The following is a 22610-nucleotide window of genomic DNA, read 5'->3' as shown; positions in this document are numbered from 1 at the left end:
ACACGGGGCCAGGCATCCAAAGCCTAGAGAAATAAAATTGGCAGACAAAATGGCTAAGAAACTTTTTGATAATTTTCTTGAGGGTATTAGAATAGACCGTGTGTATGCCATATTTATTTAACCAGTCCCTCACTGATGGATGGTAAGCACATTTCCTCTGCAGCTAGGAACATCTACGTACCTAGAACTTTCTGCAAGCTGTGCTAGAAGACAGAGTCCTGAAACTGTACCTGCCGAGTCACAGGGCAGGAGTATTCTAAATTTTGATACACACTACCAAATTCCTCCTAAAAGGTTACACAGTTGTATATTCCCACCAACAGTATAGATTGCCCATTTTTCCAAATCATTGTCAATACTGGTAGTTATCTTTTTATTAATTTTTTTGAAAGGCAAGGAAAAGTCATCTCCTTTTCCTCTGTATGTCTTTCATCATTAGAGAGGTTGAGCATCACTTCTGGTTTCCTGGCCATTTGGATTTTTTACATATATACACACAAATTCATGTCAATTGCACAATTTTCTTGTCATCTTTTTCTGTTTTGAGTTCTTTATATATCACGGATATTAGTTCTTAGTTAAACATATTACAAATATTTTTATCAGTCTGTCATTCATTTACCGTCTTTCCTCCATACAGAGGTTTTTCCTTTTCAATGGGGTCAAGTCTGTTGATTTTTTCTCTTACAGCTTCAGAGTTTTATGTTACATGTAGAAACACTTCCCCTACTCTCCCTTTCTGTACAGTCATCAGTTCCGGCTCGTGAACAATTCTTATCTGTATCCACCCACTGCCCCACCAACTGCCTGGCCTTTCAATGCCCTGCACAGCTCTCCAGCAACAAGGCAGAGCTGGGCCCCTTCGAGTCCTGGGGCTGGTCTGGACCGGGGAGCTGCTGGGTGCCCAGACCTGGCCTCAAGCTCCTCTCCAGCTCTGTTGCCACCCGGGGGGCTGCGGCCTGGATGGCATCCTGGATGCTGTATAAGTCCCACTGGGTCCTCAGGAGGGCATCGTCCAGGGTGAAGAAGCCATCACGTGTCCGCCGCACTTGGGAGCAGACAGCAGTGGTCTTCAGCTCTAGGCCGATTTCATGCACCAGCCTTCGCAGCTGCTTCTGCGTCTCATGCATGCACTGCACCTCTGTCAGGGACACACAACAGATACAGTGGTCAGGAGCACAGCCTCTGGTGTCTGCTGATCTAGATCCACACCCCTTGAGACTTCCTGGTTGTGTAGTAACTATGGCAAGCCACTTTAGTTCTCCAGGGCTTCACTATTCAAAGTATAGCCCAGAGGCCAGCCCTGAAAGCTTGTTAGGCAGGCAGAATCTCAGGTCCCTTCTAGACCTGCTGAATCAGAATTTGCCTTTTAAGAAGACCTCCAAGGGATTTGGGGACAGGTTAAAATTCGAGAAGCACTGCGCTAAGCCTTGGTTGGCTCATCTGTAAAACAGGTGGCTGTGAGGAGTGTAAGAGATAAATTTATATAAGGTGCTCAGCATCAGGAGAGTCTTGGTCAGCACTCAAGAAAAGGTTAATATGATCAACAGAGAAGAAACGAGTTGGGGGGCTGAGCTGGACGGGCCTGGGGATGTGAGAGCAGTGTCTGATGGCCCACAACAACTTGAAACACTGGGCAGCTCTGGAAATGAGCCACTAAATATAACCTTTGCTTGTTGAGGTCTGGCTTCAAAAGAGTGACTTGGCAGGAGACAGGACAGCATTTGTTCTGTGTGCTGTGTGACCGGCCAAGTCTGGCCCATGGCCCAGGGCTGGGAAGGAAGTCAGCCCCAGGTGCCCTGGCCAGCAGAGATCGGGGCTGGCATGTGCTGGTCTCTGCAAGGGCATTCCACAGTGACTCCAAACCCCACCTCACTGCTCCAACAGCCCGGGGCAACTCACCTAGGAGGAATTCCGGAGGTGCAAAGTGGAGGCATCGGATGCCAGTTATCAGCATCGGGGACTTGTTCATGGGCCGGATCAAGCCTCTCACGGCCATCTCATAGGCTTCCTGGGTCTGCAGGTCGAGGTTGGAGTACCTGGGGATGGGAAGGGGGCTAGAGTCAGGTGGCTGGTGGGGTGGGGAGCTGGGCTGACTGTTCAATCCTAGTCCTGCCCCACCCATGATGCCTTTCCTGAAGCTCTTCATTCACTTTCCATCTTCCCTGCCCCTCCAGCCACTTGTCCCCCCAATCCCTAAATGCAGGCTCTGCCCTCCTCTGCACACCCTGGCTTCAACAGTCACGCGTGCTGAATGCTCCCGCCCCGGCTCTGTGCCCCGATGATGCGTATCCCTGGCTTTCCTCTCCATTAGATCATATGCTCCCTAGAAGGCCAGCCAGGGTCTCCTGTTCCCCTCAGTCTCCCCAGGGGCTGGCCCAAGACCTGGCACACAGAAACACTTCTGCGTGCTGTGGAAGGAACGGGTAATTCATGTCTGGTTTTAGGCACTGAAAAGAGGATGTGTGGAACCTGCCCCAGAGCAGGTGAAGCCTGCAGGGAGCCCCGTGGGCACTCTTGCTCCTCCAGCACCTCCTCGAGGGCCCCTTGCAGGGAGGCGTGGGTTGGGCCCCACTTACATCACCAGGGCCTTCTGATGGGAACCTTGGATCAGGGCCAGGATTCGGTCCAGCTTCTCTCTGGTCACGTGGTCTGGAAAAGCCAGGGGATGGTCAGCTCACAGGTGCCCGCTGGATGAGTGACAACAAACTGGCAAACTGCCTTCCCCGAAACCAACGCCGTCCTTGGAAACTGGAGGGGGTCCCAGAGCATCCTCTGGTCCCAGGGTTCCCATTGAGGGGGCCGAGAGTCCTTCGAGAATCTTATGAAAGCCCGGCCCCTCTTCTCAGAAAGATACACAAGAACTCAACATCTTGAGGACATTTTCAAGAGGGTCACAGACTCCAGGTTAAGAACGCTTTCTTCTGGAAATGAGGCTCCAAGACGTAGTGTGACTTGCCCAATATTCTAAGCCAGGTCTCCTGAGCCCCAGTCTGGGGTTTTTCATGCCAGGGACCCTGAGAGGGAGGGTGCCATCTGTCCAAAGGCAGAAACAGGTGGCAAGAAGTGGAAATGGCTCTGCCTGCTGGTCCCACCAAGTGACTGTGGGCAGGCGCCAACTGCTGGCCCCAAAGGCCAGAGCTCTGGGAGCAGGTGTGGCGACTTGAGGCCTGCCAGCTCCAAGAGCCTCGGCCTCTCATCCCTTGGGTCTGGCTTCATTCATGCCGTTGTCTTTCCCGGAATGCAGCTGCCGCTCCCTACTCCCCCCTCATTTACGGCCCAGCTCAAATGCTGCCTCCTCCAGGAAGCCCCTCCTGGAGCGTGTCGCTTCTTCCTCCTGGCTCCTGCCACTCTGCACCTGGGTCTCTTTCCCAGCACTTAATTTTCTTTGGTTTTCACATTACTTTTAAAGTGTATAACTGATACATGAATCGTCTTTAAGAAATTTAGAGAAGCAGCAACAAACATCTCCCCACTTCCAAATTCTGGCTTCTTCCCTCCCAGAAATGTCAACTTGGTAGCTATCTTTAGACGTTTTTTGGATGTTGACACCATATACATGTACAAATATATAGTGTCGCTTTGCCACCTTTTTTTTTTTTTTTTTTTGGTGAGGAAGATCAGCCCTGAGCTAACATCTGCCAGTCCTCCTCTTTCTGCTGAGGAAGACTGGCTCTGTGCTAACATCTGTGCCGATCTTCCTCCACTTTATGTGGGACGCCACCACAGCATGGCCTGACAAGCGGTGCGTCGGTGCGCGCCCAGGATCTGAACCTGCGGCGCCAGCAGTGGAGCACATGCACTTAACCACTATGCCACAGGGCCAGCCCCTGCCACCTGTTTTTAGTCTTCTCCAGAAGATGTATAGATGTGTAGAGGTGTGTGTCCGCTCTCTCTGCTAGACTGTGAGTTCGTTGAGATTGGGGACCCCATCTGATTCACAATATGTACCCCCAGTGCTGGCACTTGGCTGGTGCTCCAAAAACATCTGTCAAATAAGCAAATGCAATAGATCCTATGGAAAATCTTAGAACACGGCAAGAGTGGGAAATGAAAAATGAGCCACCCACCCCTCCATCATCCAGCATCTCCCACTTCCTGGGCCCTGTGCTGTGTGTGACCATAGTCCCTGTTCTCATGGGTGACAGTCTGGTAGGGAAACAAATATTAAATAACCACTAATCATTAGTTGATTACTATTCTGAGAGTCCATCCAGTCCAAGTCTGGGGGCTAAAGAAGCTTCCTTGGGCAGGTGACATTGAAGCCAGGTGAGGAGGCAAGCACAGGGTGTTCTTGGAAGACAGAATAGCGTGTCCAAAGTCCCCCACGGCCAGCCCGAGCTTGGTGTGTCTGAGAGTAACGGAGACAGAGCCCACGTGGAAGCGAGGAATCAGGAAAAGCAGATGCGGAGGCAGCCACAGCTGCCCCTCCCACCGCCCTGGGCTCCCTGGGGCTCTCACCATACGTTGTCTTCTCCACCAGCCGCCCGTCCTCACAGAAGTCATCTGTGGCTTTGCCCAGGAGGCCGCGTACTGTGTAATCCTGCGGCGACAAGGTGGGCAAGGGAGGGTCAGCGTCTCGGCTCTAAGCCTCAGTGCTGAGGAGGGAGGTGTGGCTCGGCAGCTCCTGCCCCAGAGATGCTAGACCGGGGCCGGAGGTGAGGCCCTCAGGTCTTCCCTCGGGGAGCTCACGGGCTCGGCCCCTGCCCAGCTGCCCCACCGCCCCCTGGGGAAGGGCACCTTTCCCACAAAGGGCGCTGACAGCCACCCTGCGACCACCCCACACCTCCACGTCTCTCCACTCCAGCCAAACCTGACTTCTCATGCCAGGCCCCTCCTAGTATGCCCTGTCGGCTTCTCTCCATCCCTCTAAATACAATCTGTACAGCTAAATGATTCTGCCACAAGAGTAATGACAATGATGACAGAGATGATGACAACAGTGACATTTACTGGGCATTTACCATGTGCCAGTGACTATGCTAAGCACGTCACATGTAGTCACTAATTTAATCTTCAAAGTAACCCTATAGAAGAGGTACTATTATCATTCCCATTTTAGAGATGAGGAAACTGAGGCACACAGATGAAAGTAACCTACCCAAGGAGACATAACTAGCAGAGAGGTACACGCTGGGTTTTGAATCGAAGCCATTTGGCTCCAGAATTTGTGCTTTTAACCACTAAAAACAAAGGCTCTCTATCATGGCACCTCTGCAAACTCGTGGCGCCAGACTTCACGGCCCCAGCCTAGATGAAGGCTCCCTACATCTGGAAGGTGACATCTACTTCTCAGTCTTGGGGAAAGAACAGAGAGGTGTCATGATCAGGCTCTGGTGTTGGACAGATCCAGGTTCAAATCTCAGCTCTGCCCCTTAAAGGCTGTGTGACCCTGGGCAAGTGACATCCCCTCTCTGCGCCTCAGTTCTCTCACCTGTAAAATGGGCTAACAACAGATTCCACTTTACAGGGAAGTGGTGAGGCGTCCACGAGGGAGTCCACACCCAGTGCTCGGCACAGAGCAGTCAGCAAGCAGTAATGCCCACAGTCACTGCTGCATTATTACCTCTCCCCTCACACACAACCATAACAAAAGGCTTGCTGATGGCCTGGGTGTTCCCCATGGAATCCTCTCAGCTTCCAGATCCTGCCAGTGACCCCCAGAGAAAGGACCAAGGGGAAAGAAGACTGTCCCTAGCACCCGTCCGTACCTTGGTGAGGTGAGCGTTGTACATGTCGGTGAGGAGCCTGCGTCCACGTCCCACGCCGAGCACTGAAAGGCACCCAGCCTGATCTCACACCTGGCTCCCCGTTCCAGTTTTTCTGGGACCCTCAACCCCCATACCCACCATCAGAATACCCCCAACTCCAATGCTGCTGAAGCCAGCAAAGGGGAAGGAGAGCTTCCTCTACAGGGAGCAGGCAAGCTCCTCTGGGTATACAGGAAAATGCAGACGTCTGGGCCCCACCCATATGTACTGACTCTGAGTCATGGTTGGGAGGGGACCTAGGATCCTCAGCAAACTCCCCACAGGGTTCTGATACACTCAAAAGTAAGAGACCACTGGCCCAGTCACAGAGACCTACTCTCAAATCTGGGGTGGCTCTAAGCATGTCCTTTAACCTCCTTGGGTCTCAGGCTCCCCATCAGTAAAATGGGGACAAAAACACCACCTGATCCCTGTGGAGGTTATGACGACCGAGGCAATACACAGGAAGCGGTCAGCACAAAGCATGGGCCCAATAAACAGGGCATTGTGGCCACTCCCTGCCTTTCCCCCCTGCGTCTGTTTCTCCCTCTGGCTAAAGAAAAGAATGCCTCTCCATTCACTCCTGGATAAGGAGAACAGGAAGAAGGGGCATGAGATCACGTTTCCCTGCCTGTGCCCCAGGAAGCAAGACAAGGGGACTGGGACTTGTGCTCGGAGGATGTGGCCACCGCCTGACCCTGGGAACACACATGGCTCATGACTCAGGGTTTGGTGTGTCCAGCTCCAGCAACACCCAGACCCGGGCCAGTGGGGCCAGGGTCACGCGCTTGGCTACCCCACACAGGCTATGACAGTTTTCCCTCTCTGGACCAGGGGCATGCACTAACCACATGACCCAGGACGAGTGACCTAAGCTCCCGCAGCCTTACTTTCTTCATCCATAAAATCGTACAATATCTACCCAACAAGGCAGTTGTGGTGAATGCATGTCACATGCAGGAATCACTTGACAAAAACGGGCAACTGTGGTTACTATGCTGTGACATTCCCCCCTCCACCAGTCATCTTCTCAGCTGATTGGATTCAGAGCAGGCATCAGGGGAGGAGGGCAGTGTGGGAAATGGCTGTCAGGTTAGAAGTGGGCTGGGTGCCTAGTAGCTCCCCAGTCCTCCCCTAAGCCCATATCACTGCACCCCCAGACTCACGACATCACCTACCAAGCACCCCAGAAGCCTGGGCATCCAGCCGATGTCCTACGCCAACCTTCAGGCTGGTGAATGCTGGTCCACATACTGGAAAGAAACAAACAAGGCCCCTTTCCTCAACAAATTCAGCCCCCAGGATGGCTCTGGGCCACACGGTGACCTCATTCCTAGAATGTAGCTTCATGGAGCCCAAACCAGGATCAGGCTGGACTGTCAGGCTTCCCCACCACCAAATCTGGGGCCTAGAATCATTTCCTCAGTTCCCTGGATCCAGAGAAAGGGCAACCCCAGATGCCTGTGACTCTGCTATCACCACTTCCCCAGTGAGAGGCTTCGAGTGGGCTGGGCATGACACTGGGAATCAAGATTGTGGGGTTCTCCAACCAGCTCCTGCAGAAGGACAGTCCTGGGCACTATCCAAGTGGGAAAATGGAGGCTGTGAGCTCCTTACGGCAGGGCCTGGGTCTGTCTGTCACAGTTCTACCTCCGGAGCCCAGAACTCACCAAGTGCTCAGGAAATAACTATTGAAAGAATGAGTGAGTCATCAAAACATACACATTAAACATGTGTAGTTTTTAGTATATCAATTACACCGTAATAAAGCTAAAAAAAAAAAAAAGTGACGCATGAAGGAGCCGGAAGCTTTTACACTCCTGTAGATCAAGAGGAATCTAGGGGAAGGGCACAGGGTGGTTAAGAGCCTACTGAATCAAGGCTATGTTATTTAACGTCAACACTGACACTCAGTTGCCTCACTTGTGAAATGAGAATCAGATCTACCTCACAGGATTGTGGAGAAGATTCAATGAGATAGTATTTGGGAAAAGCTTAACACAGTATCTAATACAACGTAGATCACCAATACATCACACTGGTTATTGCTGTTATACTGCAGAGCCACTGAATATCACCGTCAAAGGAGTTTTAGAGGTCTCTGGCCAAGCCCCTCAGTCCTCCTATAGCCTCTCCCAAACATGCCTTAATCACATCTAGTGACAGGGGGCTCATTATCAGAACTAGTTCCACTGTCAGGCAGCTTTGTTGACTAAAAAGTCACTCTTTCCCAGGAACTCAAAACTCCCTCCTTAGCACTTCTACCTGAAGGTCTCAATTCCCACCTGGAGTCCCAGAATAGTAAAGGGGTCCACAGGTCAATCCTTCAAGCCTGTTTTTTTTTATGGCCCACGAGTTTAAATTGTTTTTACATTTTTCAATGGTTCAAAAAAAAACACGAAGATAATAATATTCTGTGATATATGAAAATTATACGAAATTCAAATCTCAGTGTCCCTAAATAAAGGCTTACTGGAACACACCCAGGTTCATTGCTTTACATGGTCTACAGCTGCTTTTGCACTACAATAGCAAAGGTGAGCCTGCAAAGCCTAAAATATTTACTTTCTGGCCCCTTCCAGGTAAATCTGCCAATCCCTGGTCACATACTTCATCCCCACTGTGGCCCTTCGATCGTGTGGGACAGAAGGAGTCTGAGCACTGATTGGGACACTGATTCTGGGCAGGGAAGTCCTGGGAAGTGACACCCAGGCCCCTACTTGAATGTGCCTTACCCAGCGGATGGTCGGTGAGGGTGGGCACACTGGTGGCTGTGAGGGTCAGCTCCTTCTCTTCGCTGCCTTCCATGGGGCCCAGAAGGAAGCGAACACGCTGTTCAGGGGCAGGAGGCTTCCCAGCATTGAGACCTGAGTACACATAGTAAAGGACATCTTGTCAATTCCGTCCAAGCACCTGGGTGAGGTGGGGCAGGGAAGTACGGAGACGTGGAAGGCAGATAAATCCCACGCTGTAGCAAACGGTATAGCACTAGTTAAGAATCAGACTCGGGTTCACATCCTGACTCCACTCCTTATTAACTACTTATGACAACGTACAATACTGAGTCTGCTGACCCATCTGACACAGGTGAACGTGAGGAGTAACGGAATACACAGAACACACGATTAGGAAAGGGCTCTGCCCAGGCGACTAGGTCGCATGAGTATTTTGCGGGAAGGATCAGAAACGGAGATGGCCTCCCGGGAGAACAGGCGCGGGATCGTGGGTCTGGTTCGAGACACTCACCCTTCAGAAGCTGCAACTCCACGGTGTCCCGCAGGTGCTTCCATTTTAGCCCCGGGGGCTTGTAGGCCGCGAAGAGCCCATGCAGCCGCGCTAGGCCTGCGGACCCCATGCCCGAAAGCCGCGGCCCGGGCTCGCGGAAAAGCTAAACCTGGACGGAAGTGCCGTATAGTCCCGCCCGCAAAAGTGGTCCCCACAACGGGCGCCGCCATGTTTTGCAGCCGGAAGAGGTTCGAGTCTTATTGTCCTCGGGGAAAACGTGCTGCGGAGAATGAAGTAGGGCCCGGCGCTGAACCCCTAAAGCTAGCGGGGTTTACTTGGAGACCCGTTTTGGGGGTCAGGTGAAAATAGGGAGAGTTTTATATCGGTGGAAGTAGGTGGTAGACAGGGCTCCTGGTTTCCTTCTCATACCTAGCGATAGGGCCCTTTCCAGTCCGTGCTACGATTTTTCCCCTTAAAAGACCTACTCCGCGCAGTAGGTAGCGAGTCCTTTTGACTTCTCCGGCGCTCCGTCGGCCTTGCCCCGCCCATCCTCCCACGGACGTCCGATGGTGCCTGCTGCCATGGCGACGCTGCTGCGCCGGGCTCTGCGCCCCCTCCGCCGGCTCCAGGGCTGGCCCGGGCCTGCTGCAGGCAAGTGGCCGAGGCGGGAAGGAGTCGTGGGGGCCCGATGCACCTTTGACCGCGGCCTTTTTCTTGTCCCGCAGGTGTGCCCCTCCGAGCCGCGAGCCATGGCGCCGGCCTGCTCTACCCCGAACACATCCCCACCTCCCCGCTGCAGAAGGCGCTGCTGGCCGCCGGCTCTGCCGGAATGGCGCTCTACAACCCGTATCGCCACGGTAAGGCCGCCGGCGCCCGGCGCTCCGTCGGGGCAGCGAGAGGTCGGGAGCGCCCTTGCGTTGGAAGCCTGGGCGGGTCCCGATCTCTTTCAAAGCGTCCGTTTCCTACGGGTAACTGCCGAATAGACTAGACCAGGGTACCCAAACCTGGCTGCGTCTCATAATCGCCCGCAGCGTTCATAAAAATGCAGATGCCTGAGTCCCACCCTAAACTCACTCAGTCCGAGTCTGCCGGGAGTGGAGAGGGGAAGGAGGAAGGGGCGTGGAGTCTGAGCTGCTGCCTTTTTAAACTACTTCCCGGGAGATTTTGCCATCCACACACATTGAGAACCTGTGGACTAAATAGATGATTTATGAGCACCCATCAAATTATAACATTCCCCAGAAATTAAGCTTTATGAACTTTATGAGGTCAGGGACCATGATTGCCCCGTTCTGCTGTATCGGCAGCATTGTCGATAGTGCATGGCACGCAATAAAGACCCAATAACTATTTGCTGAACATGTGAACAGAACATCCTAGGATCCTGCACTGCCCTTCTCATGCCTTCCAGAATCTTAAATTTGGAAAGTACTATTACTTTTACTAATAAAAAACGGTAATGCTAACTGCTCACTGAGCACTTATGCTGGTTTCTCCCTGCACCAAGTGTTTTATATGCATGAAGTTCTTGAGTTCTCACATTAACCCTATAAGAAAGGTGTTATCTGCACTTCACAAATTAGGACACTGAGGCTTGAACCTGTGAATCAGTTTGCACAAGGTTACCTAGTTAGTGACTGCACCGGGGCTCAAACCCAGCACTCTCATGCCAAAGGCTGTACCTGTCAATGGAGACATGATATTCTGTTGTGATAATTGGTGTGAAGGTGACTTATAAACTCTTTAGAGCACTGTGCTTATCAGAACCATCTCACCCCTTTAGATTAATAACATTGATAATAATACCTCCAGATATATTGAGCCCTTACTGTGTGCCAGGTGATTTGCTAAGTGATTAAAATGAATCCTCATAACCAAGAGGTAGGTAGATATTTTATCTTGTAGGAAACTAAAGCTCAGACTAGGTCAGGTGACTTACCTAAGATCATTTCCTCCATTTATCCCCATTTCTTTCCTTTCAGACATGGTCGCAGTTCTAGGGGAGACCACAGGATGCCATACCCTGAAGGTCCTCAGGGACCAGATGAGGAGGGATCCGGAGGGTTCCCAGATCCTGCAGTAGGTCTCAGCTCTGCCTGAGGGATTGGGGGCATTCTGTGGGGATCCTGATCTCTCTGGAGTCCATTGTGTTCCTCTAGGGAGCTCTTCTTGATACCCTTGCCATGGATGGCTGCACAGGCTGGGCACTGCCCAACTCCAGGGGTGCTAGTCACACAGACATTATGATGATCCCTGGGTAGTGCCATGTGGTGGCCTCGGCCCAGTTCCAGCCACAGGGCTCTGTGCCATCACTAACTTCCCATAACACATGCTAGCTGTACCCTGCACCCCTTCCTTCAGTACCCTTTGTGAATATCCTGATCACATGGGAGGCCTGCCTGCCTAGATTGTGCCCTTGCAGGCAGGAACCACATCCTTAGCTTATGGTAGTCTCCTCATCCCTTGCCAGTGGCCTGGCCAGTAGAAGGTGCTCCATTAGGACTTGTGGCCCCATTGCTGCTCTCTGCCCCTTCACCTCTCACATCTGCTCTAGCTGGACTTTTCACCTGCCTTTGCTGGTGCCCTCCCAGTACCTGAGTCCTGCCATCTGCCTTGCAGAGAGCGCCCCCGGATCTCGCTCTCCACCCTCGACCTGGGCAAGCTCCAGAGCCTACCTGAGGGCTCCCTCGGCCACGAGTATCTCCGTTTCCTGGATGTGAATGTGAGTTTCTAGCTTCTGTGCATTTGGCAGTCACCAGGAAGGGCAGAGGGTGGCACAGGAGTGACATCCCAAGGAAGGAGGAACCCTGAGCAGCCACCATGGGCAGCAGTGCTTTTCAATCTCTTGTGCCAAGGCTTTGTCATTTTCTCTGGGACAGGCAAATAGTCTGGGAACTTCACTCCAAGCGGTAATGCTGGCCAGCATTTATTAACCTCTTGCTGCATGCCAGATGCCAGGCTCATACTTGATCTCACTGAGTCCTCCCAACAACCCTGTCAAGTATGTTCTATTATTATCCCCTTTTAGTAGATGAGGATGCTGCGGCTCAGAGCAGTTAAGCAACTTGCTGACCTCACACAGCCAGTATTAATGGAGGCAGTATTCAAACCCAGGATGTGCTCTTTAACTGCTGCACTGTGACCCCTGTTCCTGGGACAGTGCTTTCCCTAGAGTATGACAAGTTGTGGCACCCTCCAGCCCCAGGCAGGGAGGACAAGGTCTGGTGGGGGGAGGGTCCCAACTACTGAGGAACTCATTCATTTGCTCAGAATCTGCCGTGTGCCATCCATTGTTCCAGGTGCTGGAATATAATGGTGAGCTAGACAGACAAGGTCCTGCCCTCCTGGAGCTAATATTCTAGTTGGGGAGGTAGACAATAAAGCAGTAAAAGGAAAACATTTTCATACAAAAATTCAAGCAAAATATTTATTGAGTACTTAGAACATACCAGACACTGTTGTCCGCCGTTGGGATACAGTGAATGAAACCAGCAAAGAGCCTGCACTAGAGGAGCTTCTGTTCTAGCAGGCGGTGCTGTGAGGACAGCAGTCAGCCTGATAGAGGCCTGGGCGGGGCACTTGTGATAGGGAGGCTGGAAGAGGAGGAGGAGCCAGCCCTGAGGAGAGTTGGGGAGGAGCATTCCGAGCAGAGGGGCTGGTGAGGGCAAGGCTCTGTGTGTTTAAGAAAAGGAAGACTGACCGATGTGGCCTTAGAGGAGTGAGTCAGGGGAGGCAGCCAGGAGGCTGGGAGGTCAGCCGGGCTGGGCCCTGCCAGTCATGGGAAGGAGTCTACATTTTGTAATAGCAGTGATAGGAAGCCATTGCGGGTTTCAAGAAGGGTAGTAATGTGTTCTGATTTATAAAAGGATACAGCTGGGCCACCTTCCCTGTCCCTACCCCACCCCCCAAGACTTACACGTCCCATCAAAGCACCTCTGTCATGTGGCTGTCCAGCCCAGCTGTGGGAGCCAGCCAGGCTGGAGGAGGTAAAAGAGTGAGCCAGGGTTGCTTTAGAGCTGGGTTTCTCAACCTTGGCACTGTTGACTTTTTGGGCCAGATAATTCTTTGTTGTGGAGGCTGTCCTGTGCATTGTAGGATGCTTAGCAGTCTCCTTGGCCTCTACCCACTAGATAGCAGTAACACCCCCCTAAATTGTGACAATCACAAATGTCTCCAGACGTTGTAAGTGTTCCCTGGTGGACAGTTGAGAGTTGCTGCTCTAGAAGGTTATTGTCCCTGAAAAAATAATCTGTTCCCCAGACTGTCCTGACACTTGCCCCTGCCCCATTTTATACCATCTTCCTCAGCTTTCACCAGGATGCAAGTTATTTCATCAGTGGGAAACCCACCAGGGTGACCCGCCCAAGTGCCACCCAGGGAGAGACAACCTTCTGAGGTTCTCCAGAGCCTTTCATCACGTTGCTGTGGAGATGGGACTGCCAGGGCTTCCCTGGGCACCTTGCCCAGTCACAGCCCTAGGAATTGTGACACTTCTAGAACATGGAAACCAGCAGCACACAGAATGTGAAGGAATACGCTTGTCCCAGCAGAGATTTAGGTCAAGGTTCAAAGTGAAGTCACCCTCCCTGAGGCTGACATTGGTAGGGAGTATGGTCATCCTTGTGACATCAAGATTAGGGCCATGGGCTCTGGAGTTAGAATCCTGCCTCTCTTCCCAGCTTTATAGCCCTGGGCAAATCATTTGACTCTCTGAGCCACAGATTACTTATCTGAGGTAAGGAAACCTAAAGTTTATCTTCCAGGGCACTTATATGACTTACTACTAATGGATATTAAGACTACTGGCTTTGGAGTCCAGCAGACTTGGTTTCAAGTCCTGACTCAGCCATTTGATTAGCTGTGTGACCTTGGGCAAGTTACTTTATCTCTGTGAGCCGTCATACCAGTATCTACACCCTAGATAGTCATGAGGGGGAAGTATGATAATACCTGTAAAGGATATCATACAGTGCTGGCACATGGTAGGTACTCAGTAGATGTAGCTGCTCTCACTGTGATCACCCTCAGCTTCACACAGCACGTAGAACTCTGCAGAAGAAATTAGGATCGGGGACCCAAGGAGGCCACAGACCATGGCGCTGAGCCAGCAGCCCCAAAGCAATGAAGACATCAAATCTCTCAGCCTCTGGACAGGCTGAGGCCAGGCTTTGGGAACAGGAAGACCAGGCCGTTCCCACTCAGGGTGCTCCTGAGGACTCAGAGAGGCAGTGGGTGGGTAAAAGGAGGATGGTTCACGTTTCTGCCTGGGATCAGAAAAGTGCCTGGGCCTGGCCTTTTACTCATGCATTCAAGACATCTTGATTCGTCCAGGCCCTGCGGATCCTGCAGTGAGCCAGACAGAGCCAGCCCTGTCCTCGTGCAGCTGACAGGCTGCTGCCACGCTGTTCATAGAAACAGAAGGCAAGCCACAGAGGTAATTTTAAATCTGCTGCTGGCCACTTTAATAAAAGCAAAAAGAAACAGGTGGAATTATTATTATTTTTGTGTGTGTGTGAGGAAGATCAGCCCTGTCCTAACATCTGCCAGTCCTCCTCTTTTTTTGCTGAGGAAGACTGGCCCTGGGCTAACATCCGTGCCCATCTTCCTCCATTTTATATGGGACACCGCCACAGCATGGCTTGTGAAGCAGTGCATCGGTGTGCGCCTGGGATCCAAACCGGCGAACCCCAGGCCGCCGCAGCAGAGCGCGCACACCCAACCACTTGCGCCACCAGGCCAGCCCCCAGGTGGAATTATTTTTAATGATATATTTTGTTTAACTCAATATATCTAATAAAATATTGTCATTTCAACATGTAATCAATATCTTAAAATTATTAAGGTCTCACGTTATTCTCTTCATACTAAGTCTTTGAAATCCAGTGTGTATTTTTCACGTGTACGGCACATCTCAACTGGAACTTGTCACATTTCGAGGCTCAATGGCCTCACGTGGTGTGGTTGCTGTACTGGACAGTGCTGGTCTAGGAGAGAACATTAACATTCACAGGCACTAAACATCACAATACAGTCATGTTGGGTGCCACAGAAAGGTACAGGATGCTACAAGAAACTGTAATGTGGGCCTGATAAGTCTGAAGGGCAGGGACAGCCTCCCTGAGAGGGAATGCTTAAGCTGAGCCAAAAAGGGTAAGAAGGAATTTTCAGGGTGAAGATAAGGGTGGTAGGAGAGAGCACCCTAGGCTGGGAGCAGCTCATGCAAAGGATCAGGGGCCTTGGGGGCTTTTTTTTTTTTTTTTTCCATTTTATTTATTTATTTGGTGTGGAAGATTGGCCCTGGGCTAATATCTGTTGCCAGTCTTCCTCTTTTTGCTTGAGGAAGATTATTCCTGAGTTAACATCTGTGCCAGCCTTCCTCTATTTTGTATGTGGGATGCTGCCTCAACATGGCTTGATGAGCGGTGTCTAGGTCCACGCCCAGGGTCCGAACCCATGAACTCTGGGCCGCCCAAGTGGAGTGTGTGAACCTAACCACTATGCCACTGGGCTGGCCCCTCTTTTTATTTCTAATTGTGCTTAAAAAAGTAACAAAATTTACCATCTTAACCATTTCTAAATGTACAGTTCAGAAGTGTTAAGTATACTAACATTGTTATGAAACCAGTCTCCAGGGCTTTTTCGTCTTGTAAAACTGAAACTCTGTACCTGTTAAACAACCGCCACTTCCCCTCCCCTCAGAGGCTTCTTTGCCATAGATTCCAACAGGCTACATACATTATGTGTGAGTTGGGGTAGGCCAGGGGGGTGCCCCTCCCACCACAGTCCCTGCCCGAGGAGTCCTGTTGGCAGGTATGGACAGAAACAAAGTCCCCAGAGGTTTTTGGTGGGAGTGGTTGGCAGAGTCAAGGAGAGGCTGGCAAATTGGGCCCTGTGAACTGTTGGGAACGGGTCTAGGGGAGGCTCATGGTTGTCAGAGGGTCTCTCCAGATACCCGGGCACCCACCCGATTCGTGGATGATGAGGAGCTAGCGTACGTGATCCAGCGGTACCGGGAGGTGCATGACATGCTCCACACCCTGCTGGGGATGCCCACCAACATCCTGGGTGAGTGCCACCCTGCCAGCTGCCTTGAGAGTGGGGGATGGGTGGGGCGGGGCGCTCCAGTCAGCCTGTCCACCTGGGTCTGTCTTCAGGGCCAGGACAGGGCTCACCTGTCTCTGCCACCCTCCAATTAGCTGGCTCGGTGCCTCATTTTCTGCTTAACCCAAATATCTTGGTAGCATCTATGCCATGCATGCCCTCTCCTCCATCCCCACTGTGCCTCTGTGGCTCAGATGCTGATGTAGCAGCATCCAAGCATCGGGGCTCCCTGCTCTGAAACCCTCAGCAACTCTCTAAGGCCTGTAGGTACCAGCCTGGCATGGGTCCTCTGCATTCTGACCCAGGCTTCCTTTTCAGCCCTTATTTCCTTTTGTTCTTTCTTGGACCCTCTCCTCCACCTCAAGCCAGTTGCCCCAGGGCCCAGCATAGGCCTGGACTGGGCATAGCTGACCCCTGGTAGCGGTCAGAGGAGCAGACGCCTTGCTGCGCCCTGCCATGAGCACCACTGGCCTCTCCTCCTGGCCCCTGCTCACCTCCCACTCCCTCCCCACCCCGCCCCCCAGGAGAGATCGTGGTGAAGTGGTTTGAGGCTGTCCAAACCGGCCTGCCCATGTGCATCCTGGGTGCACTTTTTGGACCGATCCGACTCAGTGCCCAGTAAGTTCTCAAGTGGTGAGGGGTCGGGGGAGAACTGAGAGGGGCTAGGGCTCCAGGAAATGGGAAGAGCGGGCAGCCTTCCTGCGCAGCCCCCAGTGGTTCTTCAGGAAGCCAGAGTGGAAAGAGCGGGGCAGAGAGGTGAAACGGGCCTGGCGCAGGGTGTCCAGGGCCATGAAAGAAGCCTGGACGTTTCATGGGACCCTGGGGTTTCTTGGGCCAGGCCTCAGTGGCGGGTCAGAACGATGGAGTCGGGGCCGGCGAGGGGCAATGTAGTGTTAATGTCTTGAGTTAGGTAGCCCTCAGATTAAATCTGGGCTTTGGCATGTTTGAGATGTATCGCTTTGGGCACAGGATTTCACCTCACTGAGCTTCTGTTTCTCCATCTGAAAAGTGGAGATAATAACTACCTCCTCCTTAGGTCTGTGTGAGGATGAACTGAGAAAATGCAGAGCAGCTGCTGGGCATGTAACGTGCTTGGCCCTCGGACCTTACGTTGTCTTCTTTTCCTGTGCTGCCCCACAGGAGCCTGCGAGTGCTGGTCTCCGAGCTGATCCCGTGGGCAGTTCAGAATGGGCGCAGGGCCCCGTGTGTCCTCAACCTGTACTACGAGCGGCGCTGGGAGCAGCCCCTGAGGGCTCTACGGGAGGAGCTGGGCATCACGGACCCTCCATGCACGTCGAGGGCCTGGCCCAGGCCCTGAGCCGCTGAACCAGAGGGGCCTGGCCCGGCTTCCCTTGGGGGCAGAGGACTCCTTTACCACTACCTTTGTTTCTTTTCTTTGAACACTGACCCTTGGACATCATTTATCAGAATTTGTCATAACCACTGCTGAGTGGCTTTGAGGGCCGATGCAGGAGGGAGCAGGCTGTGCAGTTGGGTTCCCAGGCAAGCCAGGAGTTACCCAGAGAGAACCACATGTGAGCAGAAATCAGCTGTCTAGGCTCATATGGCACGTCTTGGGTCCACAACCCCTGTTCCAGACCCCTCCCTGCCAGCCAGGGTTTTCTGAGTGCCAAGCTGGGTATCCTCGCAGGAGTGAGGGCTACACCCAACTCCAGAGGGAAGCAGAGGGGGAGGCGAGTCCCCGGCGTCTGAATAAAATCTCCCATCAGGTCAAGCACCTGCTTCTCTCGTGACTGGTAGCCTCGGGCAGACGTTCCCTCCAGCCGGAGCTTCAGCTACTTGTCCTGTCTCTGGTCTGAAGTCAGCCGACTGGGATTCACATTCCTAACTCCTCCACCGTTTTCTAGCAGAAGGACTTAGGGCAAGTCACTTCCCCTCTCTGTGCCTGTTCATCATCAGTAACGGGAATGAAAGCAGCGCCTACCTCCTGGGGTTCTTGTGGGGCTTCCGTGAGGTGACGCTCAGAAGGGCTTCAGAGGAGGGACCCAAGGGGCAGGAGCTGTTTTATTCTGACTGTGTTTGCAGGTGGAGGAGGCTGCAGGTTCATTTTGGAGTGGCAACCTGGCATTTTCCTTGGGTCAGAGCTGAGTGGGGCCGGGCATGATGATGAGTGTTATTGGAGGAGTAGTTGGTCCCATGTTGGTATTTAGAACCAGAGACACTCCCAGGATGGCAGAGCCTTTAGAGTTTTGGGGGGGCCAGCTCCGCACTGTGTGGATGAGATAACTAAGGCCCAGAGATGGGCAAAGAATTGCCTGGAGTAGCTAGAATACAGGCCACGAGGCCTGGTTGGTTTTCCTATGCCTCAGCGTCCCTATCGATGATGAGGGCTCCAGTTTATTTACAGCTGTGCTGTGTGCCTAAGCGCTTGAGAGCATTCTCACACTGACACCTCCAACAACGCAAGGAGGGAGGTGGGACGACTGCTCGTATTTTCCTAATGAGGCAGTAGGAGCAGAGCTGGGGCTGGAACCAGGGGCTGTCCGAGGACCTGCCCAGCACTGCCACGCCAGTGCCTCAGCCTTCCTTGTTCCGCCATGTCTCAGTCCAGGGCTCCCAGTGGCAGAGGGAGGGTGTGGGAGGCTGGAGGCCTACCTCAGAACCATGGCCTTGCAAGAGGGAAGCCTCATGCTGAGCTCTTTGAATTTTTGCAGAAAGAAGGGGATTGCGGTGAGCTCCCCATGCCGCATCTATCTTCGCAGTATAGGGCACATAACCATACCTGCCAGCTGTTCCCATGGCTTCCCAGGGTCCCAGGCACCCCCACCGCCAGGTCAGTAAAAGTGAAAGGTGCCAAGGTGAAGGGGAGAGATCAGACTCTCCTGGCTTCTCTGCCCAGCTGGGGAGCTCACCTGCTCTGGCTCCTTGGTGCCTGGATGACCCTGGGCCTTTACAGCCCTCGAGAGATGGGCACTGGGCATCCAGATGAGCTGGGAATGGAATCTGGTCTCCAGACCATAGGGTGGCATTTTTGTCACCAGTTCACAATTGGAGAAAAATTAGACTGGTAATAGCTACCACTTACTGAGTTGTTACCATAGTCCATGAGGCCCTGCCAACTTCCACCTAGAAACTTCTATTCTTCATCCCAATATACTGTGTTGACCTTCTTCCTGTCTTTGGGAACAGCACTCTGTGCCCAGGTCATTACATGGTCAGCTCCTTGTCATTCACATCTGTGCTCAAATGTCACCTCAGAGAGGCCTTCCCTGACCACCCCATCTGAAGCAGTCCCCTCCCCTCACTTCATCACATCACTTTCCTTTCTTTAGAATGCTTACCACTGTCTGAAATTATCTCATTCATTTATTTACGGGTTCTGTGTCTGCTCCCGAAGGGCAGGGGCCTTGTTCTTTCCCTTCACTGCTGTGAACAGTGCTTGGCACACAGTAGGGGCTTGCTGCTTCATCGTGGAAGGAATGGATGCCAAGCCCCTTGCTGCGTATCCCCTGTGCAAGATCTTATTCGGTCCCCACAACAGCCTCACTCACTGGGTCTCAGGTTCAGAGAGTGTCCTAGAGTCACACAGCCGGGGGGTGGTGGAGCCTGTCCTGGGACGCACGGGTCTTGAGTCCTCTCCCAGGAGCCAAGGGAAAGCTCCCTTTGCCTCTATGTGATCGCAGCCATATGTAGCTAGCCCCAGAGCACTGTTTGGGAGCCCGGGCTCTAAAGGCAGACAGACCTGGCCCTGCCATCGACCAGCTCGGCACCCTTGCAATAGTCACATCACCCCTGTGAGCCTCTGTTTTCTCATCTGTAAAGCGGGGAATCTCACTGTCTCACAACAGGGTCACTGTGCATGTATAGGGCTTTAGCACATAAGAAGCACTTAGGAAATGGAAGTTGTCATTTGCCAGGAAGGCCCTTCGTGCCCTCTGAAGTCACCACGTACACAATCAAGCCAGAAGTATGTATTTTGCACACACCAGAGTGGGAGGACATACAGCTCAGAGGTCCTCATGCTAAATGCAACTGATATCCTTGGGGTAAGCACCTACTGTGTGGCAGGGGCAAAACACTTCAGTGTCCTGGGGAGGTTTAATTCCTTAAAGTGAGTCCAAATGTCAGCCTCTGATAAATCTGCCGGTTTCAGCGCAGATGCTGGTTCCCTGATGCAGGGCAGATGGGGTCATGTCCATGGAAAGGAGCCCACTGTGAGGTCAACCTAAGCTCAGCCTGTCCCACAAATGATGGCACCCAGCTCCTGCCCTTCTTAGGAACCCTCAGTGGCTCTTCACTATGCCAGGATAAACTCAGGCTGGCAAACAAATGCCTTTCCCATCACTGTCTCACCACACGGCCCCCTCTGCCATGTATTCTGATGCGCAAGCCCACCAGTTTTCAATCGTTTCACAGATGTCTTCTAAGCGTTTGCCGAATGCTGGGGGTTCTGCAGTGACTGAGACAGCTGTGTCGCCACCCTCTTAGAGTTGAGCAGTATGGCAGCTGAGGGCCTTCCGTGTGCCAGCCTGTGCTGAGCGCTTGACAGGCATCGTCTCATTGAATCCATACCCAGCCTAGGCAGCAGGAACCGTAATGACCGTATTCCCACTTGACAAACGAGGACACAGGCTCCATGGGGAGAGATTTACCCAATGCCTCACAGCTGGGGCTGGGAGTGCAACTCAGATGTGTCTGACTGAAAGCAAAGAAGACAAATCACAATAATGCGTGGTGGGTGTTGACAGAAGTATGGTGAGCACTTGGCGAGGGACAACCTATTCTAGTGACCTAATCTCCACACACCCTTTTTGTGTGTCCAACTAGACTGCAAGCAACTTGAAGGCAGACTGTCTTGTTCCCTCTGTGTCCCCTCAAATCTCCCCCTCAGGCCTGGCCCAGTGTCTGGGTGGTACTGCTTTGGCTTCACCGATGTGACCAGCCTGGGTGGAGAAGAGCCTGAGGGCTGGTCACCACCGCCCTCCTCCAAATTCTCACTTGCCCACTTTGCATATGACCTCAGCAGTCAATGTGGAAATAATCATATTTATATCCATGGATCCCAGTGTGGATAAGGTTAGAGCCTCCGATTCACTCTCCCTGTCATTCATTCATTTATTGAGCTTCTGCTATTTTCTAAGCCCTGTGGATACAATGAGAGACAATCTTCACATCCAGATTTTGTATGTGCTTTGTGGTCAATGAGACTGTAAACCACAATATTAAATATGTCAAGTGCTAATTCAAATGCTCCTCGTGACTCTCCACACCAACTCTGTGAGGTAAGCACTACTAGTATGTCCTCATTTTTAAATTTTATTTTTTTATTTTTTTTATTTTTCCCCCAAAGCCCCAGTAGATAGTTGTATGTCATAGCTGCACATCCTTCTAGTTGCTGTATGTGGGACGCGGCCTCAGCATGGCCGGAGAAGCAGTGCGTCGGTGTGCGCCCGGGACCCGAACCTGGGCCGCCAGCAGCGGAGCACGCGCACTTAACTGCTAAGCCACGGGGCCGGCCCTGTCCTCATTTTTATATATAAGAAGAAATGGAGACTTTGAACTTTCAACTGAGAAGTTGAACCAAGTCTTTTGGATGCCGATGCCCAGGCCGATAACTGTTGCACCACACTGCCTCCTGAATGTAATACCCATGGGAGAGGTTGTGTTTTAATTTACCAAGGTCCTCCAAAAGGATGCACCCTATACTCTGGAAGAAATAGGTCCAAATACTTATCAGACCAAAATTTCATTTTTGATCCCTACAAATAGACCCTGAAAATGCCCCTCCCCCCTTTTAAGGACTTCTACTGGACTAAGGGATTAAGGGATCTATTTAAGGACAAGTGGCAACTGTGGATGCCCAACATGTTTGATTATCAAGGAACCAAGTTTTCAGAGGCCCAGAGTTGCGCAATGCTGGGAAGCTGGCAGATGGCCCAGGGCTTGGCAGGTGGTATGACAAATATGGTCAATAGGCTTAGAGGTTAACTGATTTGCTGCAGGGTCCAGAGCCATCAGAGGCCGAGGTTAGGTACAGGTCTCCATATCTGCCCTTTGTACCACCAGGTGTGCCAGGCTGCTTACAAGATACCATGGATGGCACAGGATTCCCACGCAGTAATCCTGACGCCAAGTTTATTGCTGTCCCAGAAGCAAAGGTGCCAGCCTCAGGTCTAGAAGTCTTTTGAACCTCATAGGGTACTGGAGGCCATAAAATATCCGAATGGGAGCGAGCTGTCAAAATTTGACTCTGATGGGACTCGAACCCACAACCTTTGAATAACCACACCAAGATCGGCTAGAAGTCCAATGCGCTATCCATTGCGCCACAGAGCCAGTTGCCCAAACCTACCCTCTGGCTGACCTCTCCATCCGAAACCTCCTTTTTAGCGCTCTTCTAGGTTTGGCGCTGGCTAGATGAGGCTTGCCGAACTCTGCCCGCGTCCGGACACGGACTCCGAATTCTCCGCCAACTGTGCGGGTGGCGGTACTCTCCCCCACGTCCAGACGCCCGGATACTGGGGGGTCGGGGCCCAGGCAGAACCCACCTATCTCCTCCCGGCCCCGGGGGTC

The 22610-nt window shown here is 52.3% G+C and overlaps 2 protein-coding genes and 1 non-coding gene across 4 annotated transcripts; 1 reads left to right on the top strand and 2 right to left on the bottom strand.

The window, feature by feature from the left end:
* Positions 1 to 349: 349 nt before the first annotated feature.
* On the bottom strand, positions 350 to 9307 carry TRUB2 (TruB pseudouridine synthase family member 2). Its single transcript, XM_004423516.3, has 8 exons — positions 8997 to 9307; positions 8486 to 8617; positions 6929 to 7003; positions 5712 to 5773; positions 4462 to 4543; positions 2580 to 2652; positions 1903 to 2039; positions 350 to 1141 (listed from the first exon to the last, which is right to left on the bottom strand). The coding sequence occupies exons 1-8, from the start codon at positions 9103 to 9105 to the stop codon at positions 816 to 818; spliced, it is 996 nt and encodes a 331-aa protein (XP_004423573.1). The 5' UTR covers positions 9106 to 9307; the 3' UTR covers positions 350 to 815.
* Positions 9308 to 9437: 130 nt separating this feature from the next.
* On the top strand, positions 9438 to 17496 carry COQ4 (coenzyme Q4). 2 transcript variants are annotated; one of them, XM_004423517.3, is made up of 7 exons: positions 9438 to 9626; positions 9701 to 9832; positions 10958 to 11054; positions 11595 to 11697; positions 15911 to 16040; positions 16601 to 16694; positions 17217 to 17496. In XM_004423517.3, exons 1-7 carry the CDS (start codon positions 9542 to 9544, stop codon positions 17392 to 17394), a joined length of 819 nt encoding a protein of 272 aa, XP_004423574.2. In that variant the 5' UTR covers positions 9438 to 9541; the 3' UTR covers positions 17395 to 17496. The 2 variants fall into 2 exon arrangements, with proteins under 2 accessions (XP_004423574.2, XP_087275126.1); XM_087419000.1 differs by lacking the exons at positions 15911 to 16040; positions 16601 to 16694; positions 17217 to 17496 and adding an exon at positions 13283 to 14600.
* Positions 17497 to 22282: 4786 nt separating this feature from the next.
* On the bottom strand, positions 22283 to 22373 carry TRNAR-UCU (transfer RNA arginine (anticodon UCU)). The gene is given in 2 exon segments: positions 22283 to 22318; positions 22337 to 22373. It is a non-coding gene; the product is annotated as a tRNA-Arg (tRNA).
* Positions 22374 to 22610: the final 237 nt, after the last annotated feature.

Source organism: Ceratotherium simum, chromosome 29, assembly GCF_057802395.1.
Source record: "Ceratotherium simum simum isolate JZ-2026a chromosome 29, ASM5780239v1, whole genome shotgun sequence".
NCBI lineage: Eukaryota > Metazoa > Chordata > Mammalia > Perissodactyla > Rhinocerotidae > Ceratotherium > Ceratotherium simum.
Note: the sequence above shows the minus strand (reverse complement) of the source record. Positions and strands in the feature narration are given on the sequence as shown.